This window comes from Camelus bactrianus, chromosome 9 (genome assembly GCF_048773025.1).
Source record: "Camelus bactrianus isolate YW-2024 breed Bactrian camel chromosome 9, ASM4877302v1, whole genome shotgun sequence".
Lineage (NCBI taxonomy): Eukaryota > Metazoa > Chordata > Mammalia > Artiodactyla > Camelidae > Camelus > Camelus bactrianus.
In genome coordinates this window covers 27,681,947-27,702,706 of record NC_133547.1, presented here as the reverse complement: position 1 = coordinate 27,702,706, position 20,760 = coordinate 27,681,947, and the positions used below count along the sequence as shown (strand labels likewise).

Here is a 20,760-nt window from a genome sequence, read left to right as displayed (position 1 = left end):
TCATTTAGATGAGGAAATAGATGAAGAAATACTCATTTTTATAAACACTGTAGCATTCTGTAGTAGAGATACTTATGAGGTTGAAGTTTATTAAATTTATTTGCAAAGATCCTTCAGTCAACTTGAAATTTTCAGGTCTGATTTGAACTTCATAATTGCCACTCCCCTGGCCCCTGTGTTACTAAGAGACAACAACACTTCATATACTTAATATTGTTTATAATAATGCCTTTTCCCCCATCTTTGGAGGAGCTGTTTTATATTAGTGTCTCACAGTGAATTTAACCTTTTTTAAGTGTAGCAGCTTTCAAATTTTAGCCGTTTTCCTGAGCTATTTGTAAAAACTTTTGCCAAGGTTTCCTCCTTCTCAGACAGAATGGCACTTATGGATGGATTTTAGTCACCAGTCTACCGTGATGCTTGTTTGGAGCAGCTCATACCCCTACAGAATTACGCGGTTGAACTCTGAAGTTCCATTAAATATATTTTTAAAATCATGTGTATCATTTTAATATTTTTGGACAATTCAGAGTTATCATTATGAATTTGAAATACTGTATAATCTCACTTCATTCAGGTGTCTGTTATTTTCTTAGGTAAAGCTCCTTTTGACCAAATTTCTATCTGAAATAGTATTCACTTCTTAATCACTGTACTCTTACGCTGCTTTATGTTTCTTCAAGACAATTTTTTTTGCTATAAATTATACATGTCTGTTGTTGTCCAGGACGCTCCCCACCACAGTGGAAGCTCCACAAGAGGTGCAGTTTCGCCTGTTTTATTCAGTTGCTGTGTTCCTCAGTGTTGGTGCACAATGCTTGGCATATAACCACTGCTGAAATACTTGTATCTGAAGAAGTTAATATAATAATTCACTCATCTGTTGTTTCTGCGATGAGTGATTTTTAATTCATGTAATTTGATTACTCACATTTTTGAAACTCAGGGATTATCACTATGTTCACAGATAAATCAATCTGCGTTTTTCATCATCACGTCACTGCTGACTGGGAAGGATGAAATGAGTGCAGACTCTGCCTAAGTGTGTTTATCATTAAGCACGAGGAGTGGCTGAGCCTGGGTCCCTTCTCTGAAATGCCATTGAACAGATTTTATTTTTGTGTGTGTGTCGCTTTATTATTTGAGCAGACGTGAAACCTCTGGAAACGTGTGTGCGTTTACTGTTGGTGTTCACGGCTTTTCATGTGAGCTGCTGCTGGTGGCTCTCTCTTAAAGGAGGTTTTTTTTCCTTTTATCTGCACGTACACTTGACAAGCTAATTGAATTGCTCAGGCTAACGGACTTTCTGTAAGAAGCTTGCAGAGACAAATATATACCCTGATCAGAATAAGAAGGAGCAAGAGATTTAATTATTATTGGGAGCAAGGGGACTTTAGAATCCTAAATAACTCCGTGGTCACAACTTTTGCCTTTCTGTTTTCTTATCATTGCTGGAGATTTTGTATTGGTTGAGAGTATAGGTTTGGAAGACAGACCACTTATTAGCTGTCTTATCTTTGACAAATTATTTAACCTGATTTTGAATTTACTCATTCAAAACTGAGGATCCTAAAGTTATCTGCTTTAGGAATTAAATGAGAAAGCATATATCAAGTGTTCTTTCTTCCCTAGTTAGCGCCCAGGAAGTCAGCTCATCGATGACCTTATGTAAAAGATTGCGTGCAGCGGTGTAGGGGCTTCCAGAAATTACAGCCAAGCTGGCAAACGCAGAAAGTGTTTTGAGTTCCCTTTAAGATAACTTTTACCCACCCCAGATAATGAATGTACCCCTTTCCAGGAATTATGTATAGCTTCAAGTTAAGAATTGCTTTGGATTTTTGTTTTTTCTAAAATGTGTACTTGAGTGAGCTTGTTTCTGTCCACTGTTTAACGTACTCTTCATTTTTTAGGTATTTACCATGTTTGGGAATATAGACTTTATTACCTGTAACTTTAATTCTTCCAGGATATTAATAATGGAAGAATTAATAGCTAGCATCATTGAACACTTAAAACATGCCAGGCAGTGCTATGAGCCATTTAAGTATATTCACTTATTTAATCATCACAGCAGTCACATGACATTAGTTATTGTTAATGTCCCCATTTTACAGTGGAGGAAACTGAAGCGTAAAGAAGATTTTAAAGTGAGATTTTGTTGTGTTTGAAAACCCACTGTAACTTAATTCTTTCCAGGATTAAAATGAAATTTTTTTCTTCAACGTTGTAAGTCCTGTCATGTGGTTTTACGAATTGTCTTGGCAGATCCACTTCCTCCTATAACTTTGTTACCGCTGTTACCCTGTCCATCACTTAAATCTTTCAGTCGCTTCCATGGCTTTCAGGACAAAGTTCAAGTTCTGGCTTTTCTCAGTAAGGTCCTTCCTGCTCTGATTCTTGCTTCCCTTTCTGTCTTGATTTCCTGTTTTCCCCAGCATACACCTGTGCCTGAGCCACAAGGCACTAGTGGAGAACTCTTCAAACCTGTCGTCGAGATCCACTCTGTGTTTTCTTCTCTCCTCCTTTGATCCTGATGTCCTTTCAAAGGTCAGCTTAAAGTTGACATACTGTCATCAGCCTTCCCTGATGATGCCAATCCAGCCAGTTTGGTTGTCTCTGCTCTTCTGACCCCACTTAATTACAGATCTCTCTCACACCATCTCACACTGCTTTCATCATTCTCATTTAAAAGCCCAAATGTGAAGAACAGATTAAATCGTTAATTTAAATGGGGTATTGGCTTCCATTCAACAAGTATTTATAGAGTACCTACTCTGTGCTAGCCACTTTCTAAATTCTTGAGAAGAATTAGTGAACAGAACACACAAAAAGTCCCTTCCTCGTCAAGCTTAATGGAAGAGGAAGCAGCAGGATGAACAAGACACATGAACTGTATAGTGTATGATTTAGAAGTTGATGGATACAGTGGAGAAAAAACGTAGGAAAGGGGAAGGTTAGGGTGTTGAGAGCAGGGTACTGTTGCTATTTTAAATTATGTGGTCAGGAAAGGCTCATTAGAAGGGGTTTTTTTTCCCCCTTGAACCCAGGACCTTGTGCATGCTAAGCGTGCACTCTGCCACTGAACTAGACTCACCCTCCTCCAAGGGGATATTTAAACAAAGATTTGCAACAGGTGAGGCATGCGGATTTGTTCTCAGAGTATCCTGCAGAGGGACTAGTAAGGACAAGGAGCCTAGAGCCAGGGCGTGTCTGAGTCCCCGCGTGGAGTAGGAGGGGAGGTTAGAGGAAGTGTGGGGGTAAACAGGGCAGACTGCGTGGGGCTAAGAGCTCTGGTCCTTCTCTGGGTAAGGTGGGAAGTCATGGGAGGGTTTTGGGCAGAAGAGTGATCTGTTGGATGACACTTAACCTATTGAAAAGTTTCATTTGAACTTGATTCAGAAAAAAAAAAATGTTTGTAGGAATTCATAGTATTTGGGTGGGAGGATATGGTGGTTAAAATTTTTTCCCTCCTTCTCTTAGAGGAAGTTTCCACCTTTATTCTGTTGATCCAAATGTTACTCACTAGTTGAGGACTTTCTTTTACATTAATACCGTATAGAACTCTCTCCACCTCCAAGTGATGGCGCAAAACACAGAAAAGGTAACTTTTGCTCAGTCAGTTGAGGAAAATAGATGGAAATTGAACCCAGGCCTTTTGATATTTAACCTGGAATTGAATTTGTGTTTTGATTATTATAAACATATTAATTTGTCATAATCATATTAAAAGCTTCTGTGGCCTGAGCACATCTATAAAAATCAATGCTGCTTTGTTATAAATAATGGAAAGTTTTAAATTTAAAATTAAACCTGTGGTTCTACTCAAATCCAGCTTCTTGTTCTTTTCCTGGTACCCGGTAACATTTACCCGCTTTCGTTAGTTTGCCCAACAGATAACCTCTAGGGATGCCTCAGATGGGCAATACCCCAACCACTCTTGGCTTAGAAAACGCCCACTCAGAATTCTGTTCTGACATAAAATGAGGGAGTGATGTTTAAATCAGTGTGCCCAGATCAGTATGCAGTTTTGATAGAGATAGAAAGGAAGTGATAAAATCTTCACCATTTAACTTAAAAATATTATATGTTTTAATAATGTAAATCTACTGTTACTAAATGAATGAGTTTATCATAAAGCTTTGTGCTCAGTTTTGCTTTCTGATTTCCTGGCTACTTTGTTATTAATGGTTCCACAGCAGGTGGGAGTTCATATGCCAACTCTCGACTAACAGGCATCTTTCTGGGGAGTTTTTTTCCCCCCATTTAAGTGCAGTGGTTTCTGTTTTGAGCAACTTATTTAAATACTAAAATACTTTTCATTTTTCTTTAATGATTTTCTCAAATTTTTAAACATTTCTAAATTAGAAAATGAGCTCTTCTGTAGCCTTATGTGGCCTTACCACTAACTCTCAGCAAAGGAAGCCAGGTGTATGGAGTGTCTTACCCAGCCTGCTGCCTCGCCATCAGGCACTGTAAATGCTGTTGAGTTTTTTTTTTTTTAAATAAAGTAGTCAGATGAGTCTCTGGTCTCCAACTTTAGTATGCACTTAAATTACACAGGGATTATGTATCTAGCGGTTTTTAAGGTACTGCTGTATCTAGGAATGAAAGATGTCATCCAGATTCCCAGCACCTGCTCTGATAGCATCGGAAGAATTAATGAAGGAAAATTAGACTCCTAATTACCACACTATCAGTGATCATCTTCGTGTTGTTAAAAATTAGTTTATGCACACCTCACACAGAGATCTTGGTTTCTAATACCACTCTCCAGTGAAAGAAACCAAGGCTCCTTGGAGAAGTAGCTGACTCCAGGGCGAGAACAGGGAGTGTGCAAGCTGAGCCCGGGGCGTCGTGCAATGTCAGAAAGTAAGGAAGTGCTCGAAACCAAACCAAAACAAAGCCCTACATTAACAGAAATATGTGAAAGGGACAAAGAGGAACCAACTGAAAAATCTCCCAGTGACCAGAGGTAGAGTAATACTTAAAGTAGGAAAATATATTTAAAGTAGTAGTGGGTTGTAACTCAGGGTGTAAAATAAATATCCATGAATCCATGCTGATAGAAATAATGATTGAATAAAACAGTAAATGAAGGAGCAGAGAAGAATGTCTATGCAGAAGAATTCCAATTAATTTTTGTAGATACTCTGCCTTCAAGAAAGGTAGCATAAATTTCTGCTCCTTAAGTGTAGGCTGTGCACAATGACTTCCTTCCAAAAGTTGTCGTATGGAAAAGGTAAGGGACAAAGAGTAAGCATGGTGGAGAAACCTGACAAACACGGCCTCACCCAGGTAGTCAGGGTCGGCATCAGCAGTTGTAAATCACACTGACAGTGCAAGCTCTTGATAGGATGTGATGAAATGGAACTTCACCTCTTTGGTCTTCCAGTAACCCAAAATTGCAGTCTTACCACGAGAAAAATATCAGACAAATTTCGATAGTGGGGCATCAGTGCCTGACCAGCACTCCTCCAAGCTGTCAAGGTCGTTAAAAACACAGAGAGCATGAGAAACCATCACAGCCAAGAGGAACCGAGGGGACATGGCACCTAAATGTAACGTGGTGTCCTACGTAGGGTCCTAGAGCGGGAAAAGGACGTGAGGTTAAAAAAAAAAAAAAGATAAAAATCTGAATAAACTATAATTTTAGTACCAATGTATTGATATGGGTTCATTAATTATAACAGCACGGAAGGTGTTAATAGGGGAAACACTGCGAGGGAGTGTGTGGAACTCTTCCCAGCTTTTCTGTAAATCTAAAGCTGTTTGAAAAATCTGTTATAAAAAACAGTTTATACAATTCTGTGGTTTTTAGGAACCTCTGCAGTTATATGGAATTTTAAGTATTTGTCACAAAATTGATCTGTTTCTAATTAAACTGACTTATAAGAAATGTTTTCTAGCTTTTGTGGACCTTGTGCAAATGCTGATTTTTCATGTGTGTATTTAGCAGATCCTATAAGAAACATCAGTTTAAAAATGTGTGTGTTTCTCTTCTGAAGTGGAATTAAATCAGTCTTAGTAGTGAGAAAAATTTTTGATTCATTTTCTCTCTTCCATACTTTTCAACTTACCTTACTATTTTAAAAAAAATATTTATATGTGCTTTTATTTTTTTCTAGTTACTAGAAGAAAAAATATTCAAACCTTTTTGTTTGTGACTTGAAATTACAGGAAACTGTTTTGGAAACTTCCCAATAGGACATAATACGAGTGTGATTTGTTTTTAGATGTTTCAGATGAGTCACCGTGAAGTCATAGAGAGGCTACCATTTCCCACATTTACTGTTCTGATTAATGTTTCTTAGGGCCAAGTACAAATCAGTAATAACTGACTAAAGCTTAGTGGTTGCTGCTGGTGTTTCAGTAAGGTTATGTTGATTAATTACAGTGATTGCTTATCAACTGTCACGGGTTTACTCAAATCATTGTGTTTTCTGCTGCTATAGTAATTTCACATGCAGTTATAATCTGCTGAATATATTTTGCGCTAATTGAAAGTATCAAATTAGACCTTAGAAATTGTGCCCCTGCTGCTGCAAGTTAATATGGTTGCCTCTGTGACCGTTGAACATAGTTTCATAATATAGCCTTGAAAAAAAAAGTATTATTTAACCTTTAAAACAGTCAAGAAAATTCCTTTTAATCGTCTCTGAAATAGTTTTAACTAATACAGAGGAGAGAGAGCGCTTGTATCTCTCTTTACGTAGCATAATCTCCTTTGTTACGTTTCTCCTTTGGGGATGTAATTTAAAATACTCTTTTAATGTAAGCTTCACACTTGCATTTGAGACTGAGCGACCTGCATTGTGTCATGCCCCTTCTGCCACCACAAGCCTTCTGTAATGCTGCTCCCAGTGAGAAACCCACATCCTATGCATAACCTTAGATTTATTTTGAAATCTCTATGAAGAGGGCACAGGGAGATTACTAGTTGTTTGTTATTTCCCTTAAGGGCGTGATGTCTATTTGTAAACCATGTTTTAAGCTTTACTTTGTCAGGCTTAAAATGTTCGAGTACCCTGAGTACTGATTTCGTATTCTAAAGTCACTATTTAACAGTTCAGGAACTAAAGAGGAGTTTCAGTTCAGAACTGGGCGGGGCGTTAGACGTCTGAAGAGGCTCAGGAAAGGAGACGATAGCGCTGACCTCCACTAGCCAGTTTCTAGCACCGCTGGCCAGCACGGTTTTAGCAAACGTGCAAATTTGAACAAGAAGCCACTTTTCCCCCAGTTTTATTCCTGTCCTTTTGTTATTTCCTTCCTTCTATTTTAGATTTTGTTTGTGTTCTTTATGTAACTTCTTAAGATGGATGCATAAATCTAACAGTGTTGTAATTATTTTAAAATACTGGTAACTGCTCATCACTAGGAGACTGGGTAAACCGTAGTAAACCCGTATTTGGAAAAGTCTGCATCTTTAAGAAAGAATGAAGAAAGATCTGCAAGACATATTAAAGGAGAAAAATTGTAGCTGGTGTGTGTGGTAACCCCATTTGTGCATGTTAAAAAGTGCATGTGTGTGTGTCTGTGTTTAAATCCAACATGTTGGGGCGTTTGCTGGGACACCTGTCAGAGCTCTTTCTGGGGAGAGGAAAGGGCTTGGTGCAGAAGAGGAAGGGGCACTTTTTATATCGTGTGAAATTATATGATTATCATTTTTTTAATGTACACACATTTAAGTCACTTTTAAGGTAAGCATTGCTAGAATGGAAACGAGAATTAGCACGTACAAGTAATTATAGGAAAACAGCCTCGACGACAGCGGGGGCCGCCTCGCAGAAGCGCGGCCCTCCTTCTCCGGCCTCCGCGTCTGCGCGTCCGGCTCCTGCCTGCTTCTCTGGCTGCGTCGTCAGCCGCACCCCCCACTTCGTGCTCTGGCGACACCCGCTCCGTTTCCTGAGCCGCGCGCTTGCGTGAAGGCGTTTGCTCTGGCTCCTCCTTGCGTTTGGAGCAAGGTGCCCCCGAGCTTCCCGCGCTGGCTCCTGCTCGTCATTACATCTCAGCCGTAACTGTCACCCACTCACAGAGACCTTCCCTGGCCAGGGGGCTCCTAATGCTGTTACTCTCTGTTTCATCATCATGTTTTATATTTATTGTAGCTCTTATCAGTGTCTGAAACTGTCTTCACTTTAAAAATTAACTCACACCCACATGTAATATATCAGAACCTTGTTTGTCTTATTTACTGGCATATAACAGGAGACCAAAAAATAATTGCTGACTGAGTCTTAGGGGACAGGAGACAGCCGTGCATATGAGAGTTTAATATTCTTTTGCCGTTACAGTAGGTAGGTTTTACATACTTCTTTATTTTTTATTTTTTAATGAGGTATAGTTGATATTATACAAGTTTCAGGTGTGAAGATTCATTTGTTTAAATAAATGCTGACCTGGAAGTGGATTGAAACTGATCTCATAATTCCCTATCTCAACCATCTAACCAGACAGTAAATAATTTTTTTAAAGACAAATACTTCCCTGCTAAAAGCATCCTGAGAGGAAAAGGACCGTAGCCTAATGCAGCGAACCGTACACGTGACGGCTAAGAAAAGAAAGAAGCTGTTCTGGAGCCTGGCTTCCAGCCTCAGCCGTCTCCCCCTCCCCTGCGTCCCCACGCTGCATAGGTGAGTCAGCAGGACCCCCAGAGGATTCACTCATATCCCAGATGTGGAGGGGGAAGGCAAATGCGTGTGTAACTGTCAGACTGAGGAGCCGTAGAAACTTCTGGAAGGAGCAACCCAGCAAAAGAGATTAGAAAATGAACATCTGAATTTTAATTAAAGTGAAGGCCCTGGGACAACACACTGAATTTGGGGAAGGATCTGAATCTCCCCACTTAGGTAACACAAAGTGTGTAACAAGGTCTCCAAAGGATAAGCAGCACCCTTGTTTGGCCGTGTTGCTCCTCCCCCCATGCTGCCCCTCAGGCCACAGAGAAATGAGAACAGACGTCCACCTGGGGGACACAGAAAACAGATTTTAAATACGATGGAATGAGAGTTAATAAGTAACGCGTATCGTTAGACATTTGGGCGCCTAGACAGTCACCCAGCCGCGGGCATGATGAGATGAGACAGCACAGCAGCTGCAACAGAGAAAAAGAGAACGGCCGCTCAAGCAGATCAGAAAGACCCCAGCCAGCAGGAAGGAGGCTCACGTGTACGATAGGGCTTACACTTGCTTCATGCTACAAAACAGCTGAACGCGAATTCAGTAAAATTAGGAAATCGAAAGGTGGAATAATGAAAAGGTAGTGAGACGAGGAGAACTGTACCACTAAGGACACAAATCGAAGCCCAGGACGTCCCTGCAGAAGCTACAGAGGAGCGTGCGGTGGACAGTGCCGGGAGGCGGGTATTGGCACAGAAGACAAGCTTGAGGAGATCGCAATGAATGCAGGGATTAAGGCTGTAAAACAAGTACCCGCTAGTGAGACGACCCAACACTCCGAGTCACTGGTGTCCCACAACAAATGGAGAGAAGCATGTTCAGCACTACAAGCTAGAAGAGGTCCTTGAGATTGCGAAAGACTCAAATATGCAGATTAAAAGAGCACCCTGTGTTACGGGAAAATCTGACACAATACTCTGTAAACATAAAGCAGATTGCCTGCAAAGCTGTAGGGGAAGGTTAAGCCCTGTCCTCCACATTTGTCCCAGCACGTCCAACGCCAGAACCCAGTGGAGCAATGGCTATGCTGCCCTCACCAACATGATGGCTGCTAGCCAGCCTCGTGTGGTAACATAAATTTAAATTGATTTTAATTAAACAATTAAAACCAGTCCCTTAGTTATACCAGCGTAATAGCCTCGTGTTGCTGCGAGCTGCCGTGTCAGACAGCGCAGCTAGAGAGCGTTGGGTCCCCGTAGAGAGCTGTCCTAGTGCTGGTCTGTAACATTCTAAGTTTGGGTGACCCACAAATATTATAGCTAAACAGTATGTCATCCGAATATATTGAAGGAACAATAGGTTGATACTTTTTGGTTTTAAAAGATTTCTGGGATACTACTCTCACAATCTTTTCTTGAAAAAAAAAGTTACTGGGTAGTGAAATCCAGTTTAAAAAAGAGTCAACATAAAGAACTAAGAAATGTGGGTCTGATTTGAAAAGATAGGTGGTAAATATTGGGATCCATTACAGAACTAATACTAAACACATATGGAATGATGATTACAGGTTAGAGTGTTGTTTTGTAAACTTTGACAGTGTGAAAATAACAAAGCTAGCAAAAGTCTGGAAGTGGAAGGAGATACGAAAGCAGTATGACAAAATGACAAGGTGGTGTTTGCATGGATCTAGAAAGATGTTTTGGAACTAATTCTTCAAAAGTTTGGTACCCTAGGACAGCACTCCCCAAAGGGCTTGCCAGGTCCTAACTCAGCCTAACATGACAGTGTTTATCACTCGTAAGTTGGATATATCACCATATAGTCTTTCTTCATAGGGAAAAAGTGAGACAAAAGCTGCTTTGCAAAGTGCACAGGAGTACCAATTTGGAGTTTAGGTTTGTGGTATCAAAAACAAAAACAAAAACAAAACAAAAACAAAGCCAAGAAACAAAAATGGAGATAAATCTTTCACTGAGATGGTAGCCCCCATGACATGGAGTATAGGATATTAAAATACGCAATCCCAGCCATCCAGAAATGAGTCACACTCTCTTCTGAGTTCTCCCGCTGTTCTCACTCTCTGTAAGCAAGATAAAGCTTAATGAGTGGCTGTTTTATGCTTTCTTTTATGACAAGTCTTGTCTTTCTGAGAGATTTCTTTGTGTTGAACGCTATACTTTCCCCATATTTTAAAGTCATCTACCTACTTTATAAGGATATTTTTGCAAAGAGACAAATGACAGGCTGAAAGGCTTTTGTGTGTTTAAAGTGACGTCAAATATGGAGAGAGTCCTTTGGGCCTCGTAGGGTTGAAATGTTAAACCTATAGGCTAATCTCTTAATACGAGGCAAAAAATCATAACTACTCAAACTTACTATGCTTATCTTTTACCAAATATATAAAAATAGTAAAATAAATATTTACCAGTCGAGTATGTAAGATGCTGTATTCCCATGGGTGTTCTGAGTCTTTGGCTTCAGATACTTAAGCTTCTGTGCCCATGTCTTGTATCCTTAACCCCTGGCCCAACCGTCCATTAAGTATACATTGCATGAGTTTTACTCTGTTGCCTGTTTGATTTTTAAAAAGGAATAAAAAACAGTATTTGTTTTTGTTGCAGTGGGAAACGTTTCTATTTCAGCTTTGACTCTTCAGAAATAACAACAGTATCATGAGACACAAACGAGGCAAAAGTACTGTTTTATATTAAAAGAGGCTGAAGAGATGGAATAACCAGCCGTGACCATGAACCTTGGCTCGATTCTGGGTAGTAACAGAACAGTCTGGGCCCTTTTAGGGGAATTCAAACAGGAACTACATGTTCAGCGATGCCAAGGAATTACTATTAATTTAGGTGTTGGAGTGGCATGTGGTTACGTAGGACTGTTCCTCATTCTTAGGAGATGCATGCTGAAATATATAGTAGTGAAATGTCTTACCTGCAGCTTGCGTTCCAATGGTTCAGAAAATATACATAAATAGAACAAAAGCAAATGTGGCAACGTCATAATCGGTGAATACAGCTAAAGGGTATAACAGGTATCGTGCTGTTATTTCAGCTCTTCTGTAGATTTGAAAATTTTGAAAACTAAAATGCTAGAGAAGAATTCCGCAAGATGTAAATGGTTGACTGCAGGCTTTTCTGTTTGACCTAGGGCTCTTCCTCCTCCTCATCTGTGCATCTAGTGTATTAAGTAGGTTAACTGGTTAAATTCTGCAAGAAAACAAAAACATGTAAGCAAACTGGTTGTGTACAGTATTAAAAAGCCTATGGCTTTAAACACAGCTTTTAAAATCTGCTATCTTCCTGTGTAAGGAAGTGTCCTTCCTGTGGCAAGATAGGGTAGGTTATAACCAGCACTAAAAACATAGATAAAGAAACAAATAAACAAGAATGGACTCCTAGGCATGCCTATTACAATTTTTCTTTTAAAATGAGGCTAATTCGTGAATTTAAACAAACCTGGGCCCCTGCCTCCTCTCCCTGCCACAATATTTTTTTTAATTGAAGTACAGTCAGTTACAGTGTGTCGATTTCTGGTGTATAGCACAATGTCCCAGTCATGCAAACAATATTTTTTTTAATATTGTACAGTGCTAAATTCCCACTTTTCTCCCAGCTTTAAAGCAACTTAACGGATTCATCTCAGTTTTGCTGCAATATAACATGCAAAAACATGCTACTTAGAGCTACAGAGAAAAAATTTCACATTTTCTCATCAATCTTTTTGCTTGATATGCACTGTATTTATCCTTTTAAATAGTACAGTAGATGTAGGTGAAGATATCTGCTTAAAATGTCCACTTTCTACTATGACCATATGCACAAATGCATTATTTACTTTTTTTCCCGCTGACTACAGCATTTATGATTTTTCAATCAAAAGATTGAAAATATTCAAGAAACAGAACACTTGACACATCCTGAGCACGTTCCACCTCTATATCATCTCATCTTGTGACGAGAGCTCCCAGTGGTTGCAGGGGTAGAGCAGGTGACTGTGTATGCCTGAGGCACTAAACAGCAGCCTGGATGAACGCCAGTCACTGCTCTGAATGAAGTGTTCCTCTGCACACGTTTCTGTGCTGTATTAAAGAACGTGACTTTTGGACCATGACAGTCTTGTTACCTGATAAAAATTTAGAGAACTGGACTCCGTATTTCCCTTATTTGTTTCCATATCTCCTCGTAAATATTGGTGCTTTTTAAGTTTTAAAAGGATTATTTTTTTTTTGTTGGTCCACAAATCTTTTTCTTCATTCTTTAGAACACTTACCTTAGTTTTCAGTGATAGGGGTCATATGTGTGGGGTTTTCTCAAATCCTAAACATTAAAAAATTTTTTTTTTTTACAAATCCTAAACATTTTATGTAGTTCCTCATCATACACTACTAAACTTAAAACATAATCTTCTGTTTGAGAGCTAGGTTAACCAAGAAAGGGATTTGAGTTCAAAACTGAACCAACCTCTGTAGACAGGGAACTGACCAGTTGAAACTAAGATAAAAATAACGTGAAGTGAAACTGATAGCAGAATTGAAAGAGATTAATTTAAGAACCCTTGACAGTTTTCCTCTGTTTTTGTTTTTTAAATATATTTACTCTGGAAATGTAGAGACTAATTGTAAATAAGTTTACGAGTCTTGGTCATTTACCACATTTACCATTGTGGTGTTGGAAAAAAATCTCTTTTTCTATATGTAGAATTATACTAAGTAAATTGTGTAATGAGTGTCAACTCAAATGTTATTGGAGATCCCTAAGGAATAGGTAAGAAGCATTTTATAATCAGCATATAAATAGAAATTTGAATTTGTGTTAAAAAAATTAGTTAATTGTCAAAGGTGGTTCAAACTAGTACATTTCAAGTATAGGCTTACACACTGGTTATGTCAGAATTACCACTTGTGTGGCTTTCAAAGGGCACTGATTCTCAGGCCCCAGCCCCAGATACCTAGAATTCAGCAGATCAGAAATGGATTCTCTTAATCTATATGTTTATAAAACTGCTAAAGTGATTTTTTTCCATAATCATATTTGGCAATCACTGTTTTAAGCATTTCCTAGATTATGTTGTTTATACTATTGTATTTATTTACTTAGCCATAGTATTTATTATGATTTTTTTATTGCAGGAAACAGAAAACCCGGTTCTGGATTTGTTTAATGGCTTAAATAATAAAGGGCTTACTGGCAAGTCCAGACATAGAATGTGCTTCAGTGAAAGTTTGATTTGGGCTCTGCCCTCCTTGTGATTTTTTTTTCCTCAGAAGCTTTTCTTTATTGTGATAAAATGTCTAACAGTGTGAACTTTATACTCACATGTCATAATATCCAGAATAAGAAACTGTATCCCATACTTTCCAGCAAAAGTTTTGCTCTCTTAATGTAAAGTTTCCTTGGCTGTGTGACAAAAAGATAACGTATTTAAGGTCTGTTCAGCACAATTACAGAATACCAAAATTGTTGGTATGTTGGATCTCTTTTACTTTAAGTTTGTTACTTACCTAGTTAGTTTTGCTTAGGAAAACAGTTAACTGGCAATCTGTTGTTGTTATCAGCTAGACTAAAAGAAAACCTCAAGAAAATGCAGGTTCCTGGTAAATTTATTAGTGTAGCTGACCTTTTCCCACCTGCTTATCAGAAAGAACCATGTGGACATTGCTTGAAAATAGAAGCTATAAAAATACTTGCAGAAAAACTTACACACTAGATAATTGAACGAACTGCCTCAGAATGGAAATTAAATTGATATCCACTTATTAAAATACATAGATAATCGGATTTTTTGATGTTGTAAATATATGGTTATTCAGTTTTTACATTTAAAAAGGATCCTTAAAAGGCTTTATATCAACATATTTAAATGAGACCCCATTTGTAGAACATACAGATCACAGAGTTTTAGATAAAAGGTCATTTGTACACTTATTTATTAAATAGCATTTAAGACATCTCTGACTTCTTACTATGTTTGAAATATCAGCTGTATTCCCTTGAAGCAGACTGTTGAGTCAGAATGCCCCATGCAGAGCTGCCCGACTGTTGTGTCTGTCACACCGGTGCTGATGGTGTGTGACGGGGCGTACTGGGACGGTGACTGTCTTCTTTCTTCAGTTTAGCCAGTGTGCCTTACAGTGTGTTATTTGGTGTGTGTGTGTGTGTGTGTGTCTGTCTGTCTCTCCACATAAGTGGTTTAAAGGGCATCATGGTTTTTTATATGTAAAAGAAGAAATCTAATAGTAAACTTTATAATGTTTTATTTAAATCTAAAAGGAATAACTATACATTTGGATTTGATCAAATGTTTAGTGTTTCTTTGGAATTCTGCCTTTTTCTACAATTAATAGAAATTCAAAGAACACCTGTTCTTATAGTTATAAAAACTAACAGTGTGTCTTTGATTCTCACAAGTGTCTTTCAGGAGTCTTTTTCTAAGGTAAAAGCATTCCATTTTTTGTTGTAAAATTTGTTAACTGCCTGGTTTTTCATTATATACCTTTCCTCCAGAGGAATCAAGGTGCTATACCAAGCTTTTTAGTCAAATCCTACAAAGACCCACTTGTGGAAAAACAAATCTTTGGAATCACTTAATCACTTTTTGTAAAACAGATTTAAGAATTCCTATCTTGCCAAACATTTTCTTCATACAAGTTTTCCAATAAGAAAAGACTCGTATTAACTGTCGTTACTGGTCATTTTACCGCTTTTCAAGCCTGAGGCGTCTCTGCGCACTTGCGCTTCTGTTTCACAGCATCAGAGTCTGCCTTGCGCCTTGCGGTTCTGTTTCCCTGAAGGTTTTGTTTAGCTCAGATGGTGTTACTGCCATGGTGTGTCCCAGATCCTCAAGCCCTTTGCCTTCATGGGGGACCTGAATTAAAAGTACCTTTCTCCACGTCTGGTTCCAAACCACAAACATCTAGCTTCTCTTATGCAGAAGGATTTCTTCCTAGCGCTGAATTGCACTTTCCATTTAATCAACCATTCCAAGGGATATAATATGACATGATAACTAAAATTAGACCAAAAGTAAAAGCAATCAGAAAGCACAGTTGAACACATGTGTTCAGATGGGTACCTCTCATCTGACTGGTCTACTTTGGAAGTATTTCTGCTCAGTGCTGCTGCCATTCCTTATGTCACACCTAGAAAATACATTTGGTAAGATTAATGTACAGCGTTAACGCCCCAGTCATGCATATATACATACACACAGGTTCATTTTCATACTCCTTTTCATTAAAGGTTACTACAAGATACTAAATATCCTGTGCCATACAGCAGAAATTTGATTTTTATCTATTTTTATATATAGTGGTTAACATTTGCAAATCCGAAACTCCCAAATTTATCCCTTCCCACTCCCTTTCCCCCATAACCGTAAGATTGTTTACTATGTCTGTGAGTCTGTCTCTGTTTGGTAGGTGAGTTCATTAGTGTCCTCTTTTTAGATTCCACATATGAGCGATCTCATATGGTATTTTTCTTTCTCTTTCTGACTTACTTCACTTAGAATGACAACCATGTCCATCCATGTTGCTGCAGATGGCATTACTTTATTCGTTTCTATGGCTGAGTAGTAGTCTATTACATAAATATACCACAACTTCTTTATCCAGTCATCTGTTGATGGACATGTAGGTTGTTTCCATGTCTTGGCTACTGTATATAGTGCTGCTGTGAACATGGGGGTGCATGTATCTTTTCAAATTAGAGTACCCTCCAGATACATGCCTAGGAGTGGGATTGCTGGATCATATGTTAAGTCTATTTTCAGTTCTTGAGGAATCTCCATACTGTTTTCCATAATGGCTGCACCAAACTACATTCCCACCAGCCCAGTGTAGGAGGGCTCCCTTTTCTCCACACCCTCTCCAGCATTTATCCTTTGTGGACTTTTTAATGATGGCCATTCTGACTGGTGTGAGGTGGTACCTCATTGTAGTTTTAATCTACATTTATGTGATAATTAGCAATATTGAGCATTGTTTCATGTGCCTAATAGCCATTTGTATGTCTTCATTGGAGAATTGTTACTTTAAGTCTTCTGCCCATTTTTGAATTAGGTTGGTTTTTTTTTTGTTATTAAGTTGTATGAGCTGTTTATATATTCTGGAAGTTAAGCCTTTATCAGTCACATCATTTGCAAATATTTTCTCCCATTCTGTAGCTTGTCACTTTGTTTTGCTTATGGTTTCCTTTGCTGTGCAAAAGCTTATCAGTTTAATTAGGTCCATTTGTTTGTTTTTGCTTTTATTTCCATTACCTGGGTAGACTGCCCTAGGAGAACATTGTTAAGATGTATGTCAGAGAATGTTTTGCCTATGTTTTCTTCTAGGAGGTTTACAGTGTCATCTTATATTTAAGTCTTTAAGCCATTTTGAGTATTTCTTGTGTGTATGGTGTGAGGGAGTGTTCTAGTGTCACTGATTTACATGCTGCTGACCAGCTTTCCCAGCGCCACTTGCTGAAGAGACTGTCTTCTCTCCGTTGTGTATTCCTGCCTCCTTTGTTGAAGATTAACTGACTGTAAGTGGCAGGTTTACTCCTCCGCTCGCTGTTCTGTTCCTTTGATCCATATGTCTGGTTTTGTGCCAGTACCACGCTGTTTTGATGACTGTAGCTGTGCAGTGTTGTCTGAAGTCTGGGAGGGTTATTCCTCCAGCTTCATTCTTTTTCTTCAGTATTGCTCTGGCAATTCTGGGTCTTTTGTGATTCCATATAAATTTTAGGATTATTTGTTCTAGTTTTGTGAAAAATGTCCTGGGTAATTTGATGGGGGTTGCATTGAGTCTGTAGATTGCCTTGGGCAGTATGGCCATTTTAATAATATTGATTCTTCCAATCCAGGAGCATGGGATATCTTTCCATTTCTTTAAGTCTTCTTTAATTTCCTTCATCAATGTTTTGTAGTTCTCCATGTGTAAGTCCTTCACCTCCTTGGTCAGATTTATTCCTAAGTATTTTATTGTGTTGGATGCGATTTTAAAAGGGAATGTTTCTTTACTCTCTTTTTCTGATATTTCATTGCTAGTGTAAAGAAATACAACTGATTTCTGTATGTTGATCTTGTGTCCTGCTACCTTGCCGAATTATTTTATCAGCGCTAGTCATCTTCGTGTGGAGCTTTTAGGGTTTTCTATATATACTGTCATGTTGGTCTTTGATTTAAGTTTTCTTATCTGGGAAACAGCACTGATAACAAGAGCTGTCACACGGGGTGCCGTGATGGCTACACGTACAGGGCGTGAGTGGCTCCTAGCTCACTGCAAGCCCAGTCTTTCCCACCAGGGCTCCACAAGGGAGGTAAGTCCCGTAGAAAATTGGGTAACTATTTTCTCATTCTTCTAAGGATGTTACATAGCTAGTCCCATGTTAGATCCATAGGAGGTAAGTTAAATCATTACATACAATGATGCTTTAGGCATTTGGGCTAATTCCTTTGGGGAACCTCCGTTGTGAAGGTCTGATAAGTGCTCAAGATTTGTTAGCTATTATTTTGATTGCCAGTGACAGGAATCCATATTCAACCTGGTTTAAATAACAGAGGGATTTTGTTGGTTCATATAAATGAAAAAACAGGTAAGAAAGGCTTCAGAGATGATTTGATTAGGATCCTGGCTTGGTATCTTTGCTATTCTGTTGGTTCTCTTTTTCTCTGGGCATCAAACTAATATATCTAACTAAATTCTCCAAAGGTTTTTTTTTTTCTTAAGTATGGGTATGGGGTTGAAAAACCATAAGGTGTCTTTTATATATATTTAAGAAACCTAGCATATTTGGAATATAGTCATTGTTAAATTAGTTCTTTTGCTTAAATGATTATATGTGATGTTCACGTGTTTAAATACATAAGAAAAGTTTTAAAGCATGTAGAAACAATGGTTCTTGCACATCTACACAAGTGTTAGTTACATCAGGCTGTTTCAGCAGGTCATATTCCAGTAAAAGGTCTTTAAGGCAGGTTTCCAAAAGAAAAATAACAACAACAACAACAACAAGAACAAAAATAAACCATGAGGGGGAAGGGACTTACAGGAAGAACTTCATGAAAGAATTTGAGGAACAGACTGAGCGTACGTAAGCATGGGATCGAGGTGGCAGGGACGGTCAGTGCAGAGAGCAGTCCTGCTGGAATGGTGCCCAGACTCCACGGAGGACCTGCGCGTTGTTGCCGGGGCAGTTCTGTCGAGGTCTTCTTTCTGCCAAGGATGTTAGGGGAGGGTGTGTCAAAAGAAAGTAGAGGCTGGATTTGGCTACAGTCAGAGGACCACACCAGATAATATCCAAGGCCCCTTCTTACTGTGAATGGGAAGATAACATTTTCTGTATTGGAAATGCTCTTCACTGCAACTCATTACACTCAGGGTAGTTGTACAGAACCTAAGGTGCATTTTTTAAAAACGGAGAAATATTTAGATACCATGAAGATAACTTTCACAAGAACTTCAGAGCGCTCTCAAATCAAAGTGTCCATCTTTCTGTTCTGTGGATACTGATATTGAATGATCTTCAAGTTGGTGTTCTTGAGAGATGATAGCAAATGTGGAACAGTGAGTATAGTGTTTCTAGTGTGAGTAAAAATATGTGTGTGTGTGTGTGTGTATGTTTGATTGTGGACAGAATGTCACAGGAAGACTCCAGTGAAAAGCTGCTAACCCGTGGCGGTCTCCATGAGAGGAACTGGGTGATTGGGGACTGTTAAACGTAAACTGGTGCTTTCCTGGTGTCAGGATTTACTCAGTAGTTCAGTAGATGTCTCTGGATCTGAGCTTCTCAACATTTTAAACACCTTCACATGGCTTCGTAAACAAATAATCTGGAGATACCAAAAACAGTTGTTTTCACTCTCTGATAGGTCCTTTATCTTAAAAGTTCACATTTGTTTTCAGATGATATTAAAAAAAAAAAAGGCAGCCCCTCCCCTTCCCAGCCTGTCTTCCTGGAGAATGGTCCCAACATGATTCTGGAACTAGATCTTAGGGTTGGGACATTTAATCACATTCCTGAGTAGTTCAACAGAAGAGACTCAGGGCTGTCCTCCCCTTTTGAGAGTGGTTTGGAGAACCTTGTCTCTTTTTGACTTCTCTGTTCCCCAGGCAAAAGCGGGTTCCAGTGTAGCTATAGGGGCTTACTACCTTCTCAGCCAAGCATTTAATCTCTTACGGTATGGATAAAAAAGTATTTGCCCTCAAAATAACTAGGTCAGTGGCTTTGGAATTCTAGGGTATTTTTTTCACTAGTAGACCCATTCAATTATTGATTCCAGAGAGTCTCTCAAAAGGTACATTTTATAAATTGCATTAATTGTAAACAGGTTCCATTAAGCAGTATTTAGAAATATTCAGTATAGTTTACTGTTGTTTTTCAGAAATAGTTTGAAAATAGATTTGTTCAGAATTTAGCCAATTAAAAGATATGCTCCTAAGTGAAGTAAGCCAAAAAGAGAAAGAAAAATGCCATGTGGTATCACTTATATGTGGAATCTAAAAAAAAGGCAAACAAACTTATTTACAAAACAAATAGACTCACAGACATAGAAAACAAACTTATGGTTACCAGAGGGAAAAGGGGTGGGAAGGAATAAATTGGGAGTTCAAGATTTGCAGATACTAACTACTATATATAAAATAGGTGAACAACAACTTTATACTGTGTAACACGGGAAACTATATTCAATATCTTGTAGTAACTTATGATGAAAAAGAATATGAAAAACGAATATATGTATGTTCCTATACGACTGAAGCATTGTGCTGTACACCAGAAATTGACACAACTCCGTAAACTGACTTCAATAAAAATATATTTTAAAAAAAGAAAAAAATATTTGCCCTTATGCTGCCCTCTATCTTCAAATATTTGAGTACATGCTGTGAAAATTGTCTCTTGATTTTGCTTTGTTGTGTTGTCGCAAAACAGAAAGAAGAAGGGAAGCTTCAAGGACAGCTTAACAAGTCTGATTCTAACCAGTACATTAGGGAACTGAAAGACCAGATAGCAGAGCTGAATCATGAGGTAAGTGATAAATTTTGATCTTCACATATTTCTTTCTTCCTTCCTCTGTATTGTAACACCACTCTACTATTGGTTATGACTGATGTTCATGACAAATAATATCTGTGAATCCTTGATTATGGGT

At 38.5% G+C, this 20,760-nt stretch overlaps 1 protein-coding gene across 10 annotated transcripts in view; it reads left to right on the top strand.

Moving 5' to 3' along the window:
* Positions 1–20,760, top strand: part of EVI5 (ecotropic viral integration site 5) — a 163,876-nt gene that overhangs the window by 112,071 nt on the left and 31,045 nt on the right. For all 10 annotated transcript variants that reach the window (XM_074369950.1, XM_074369948.1, XM_074369947.1 and 7 more), the window contains one exon: positions 20,541–20,636. In XM_074369950.1, the coding sequence (XP_074226051.1) occupies positions 20,541–20,636 (96 nt within the window). The remainder of the gene's footprint in view (positions 1–20,540; positions 20,637–20,760) is intronic.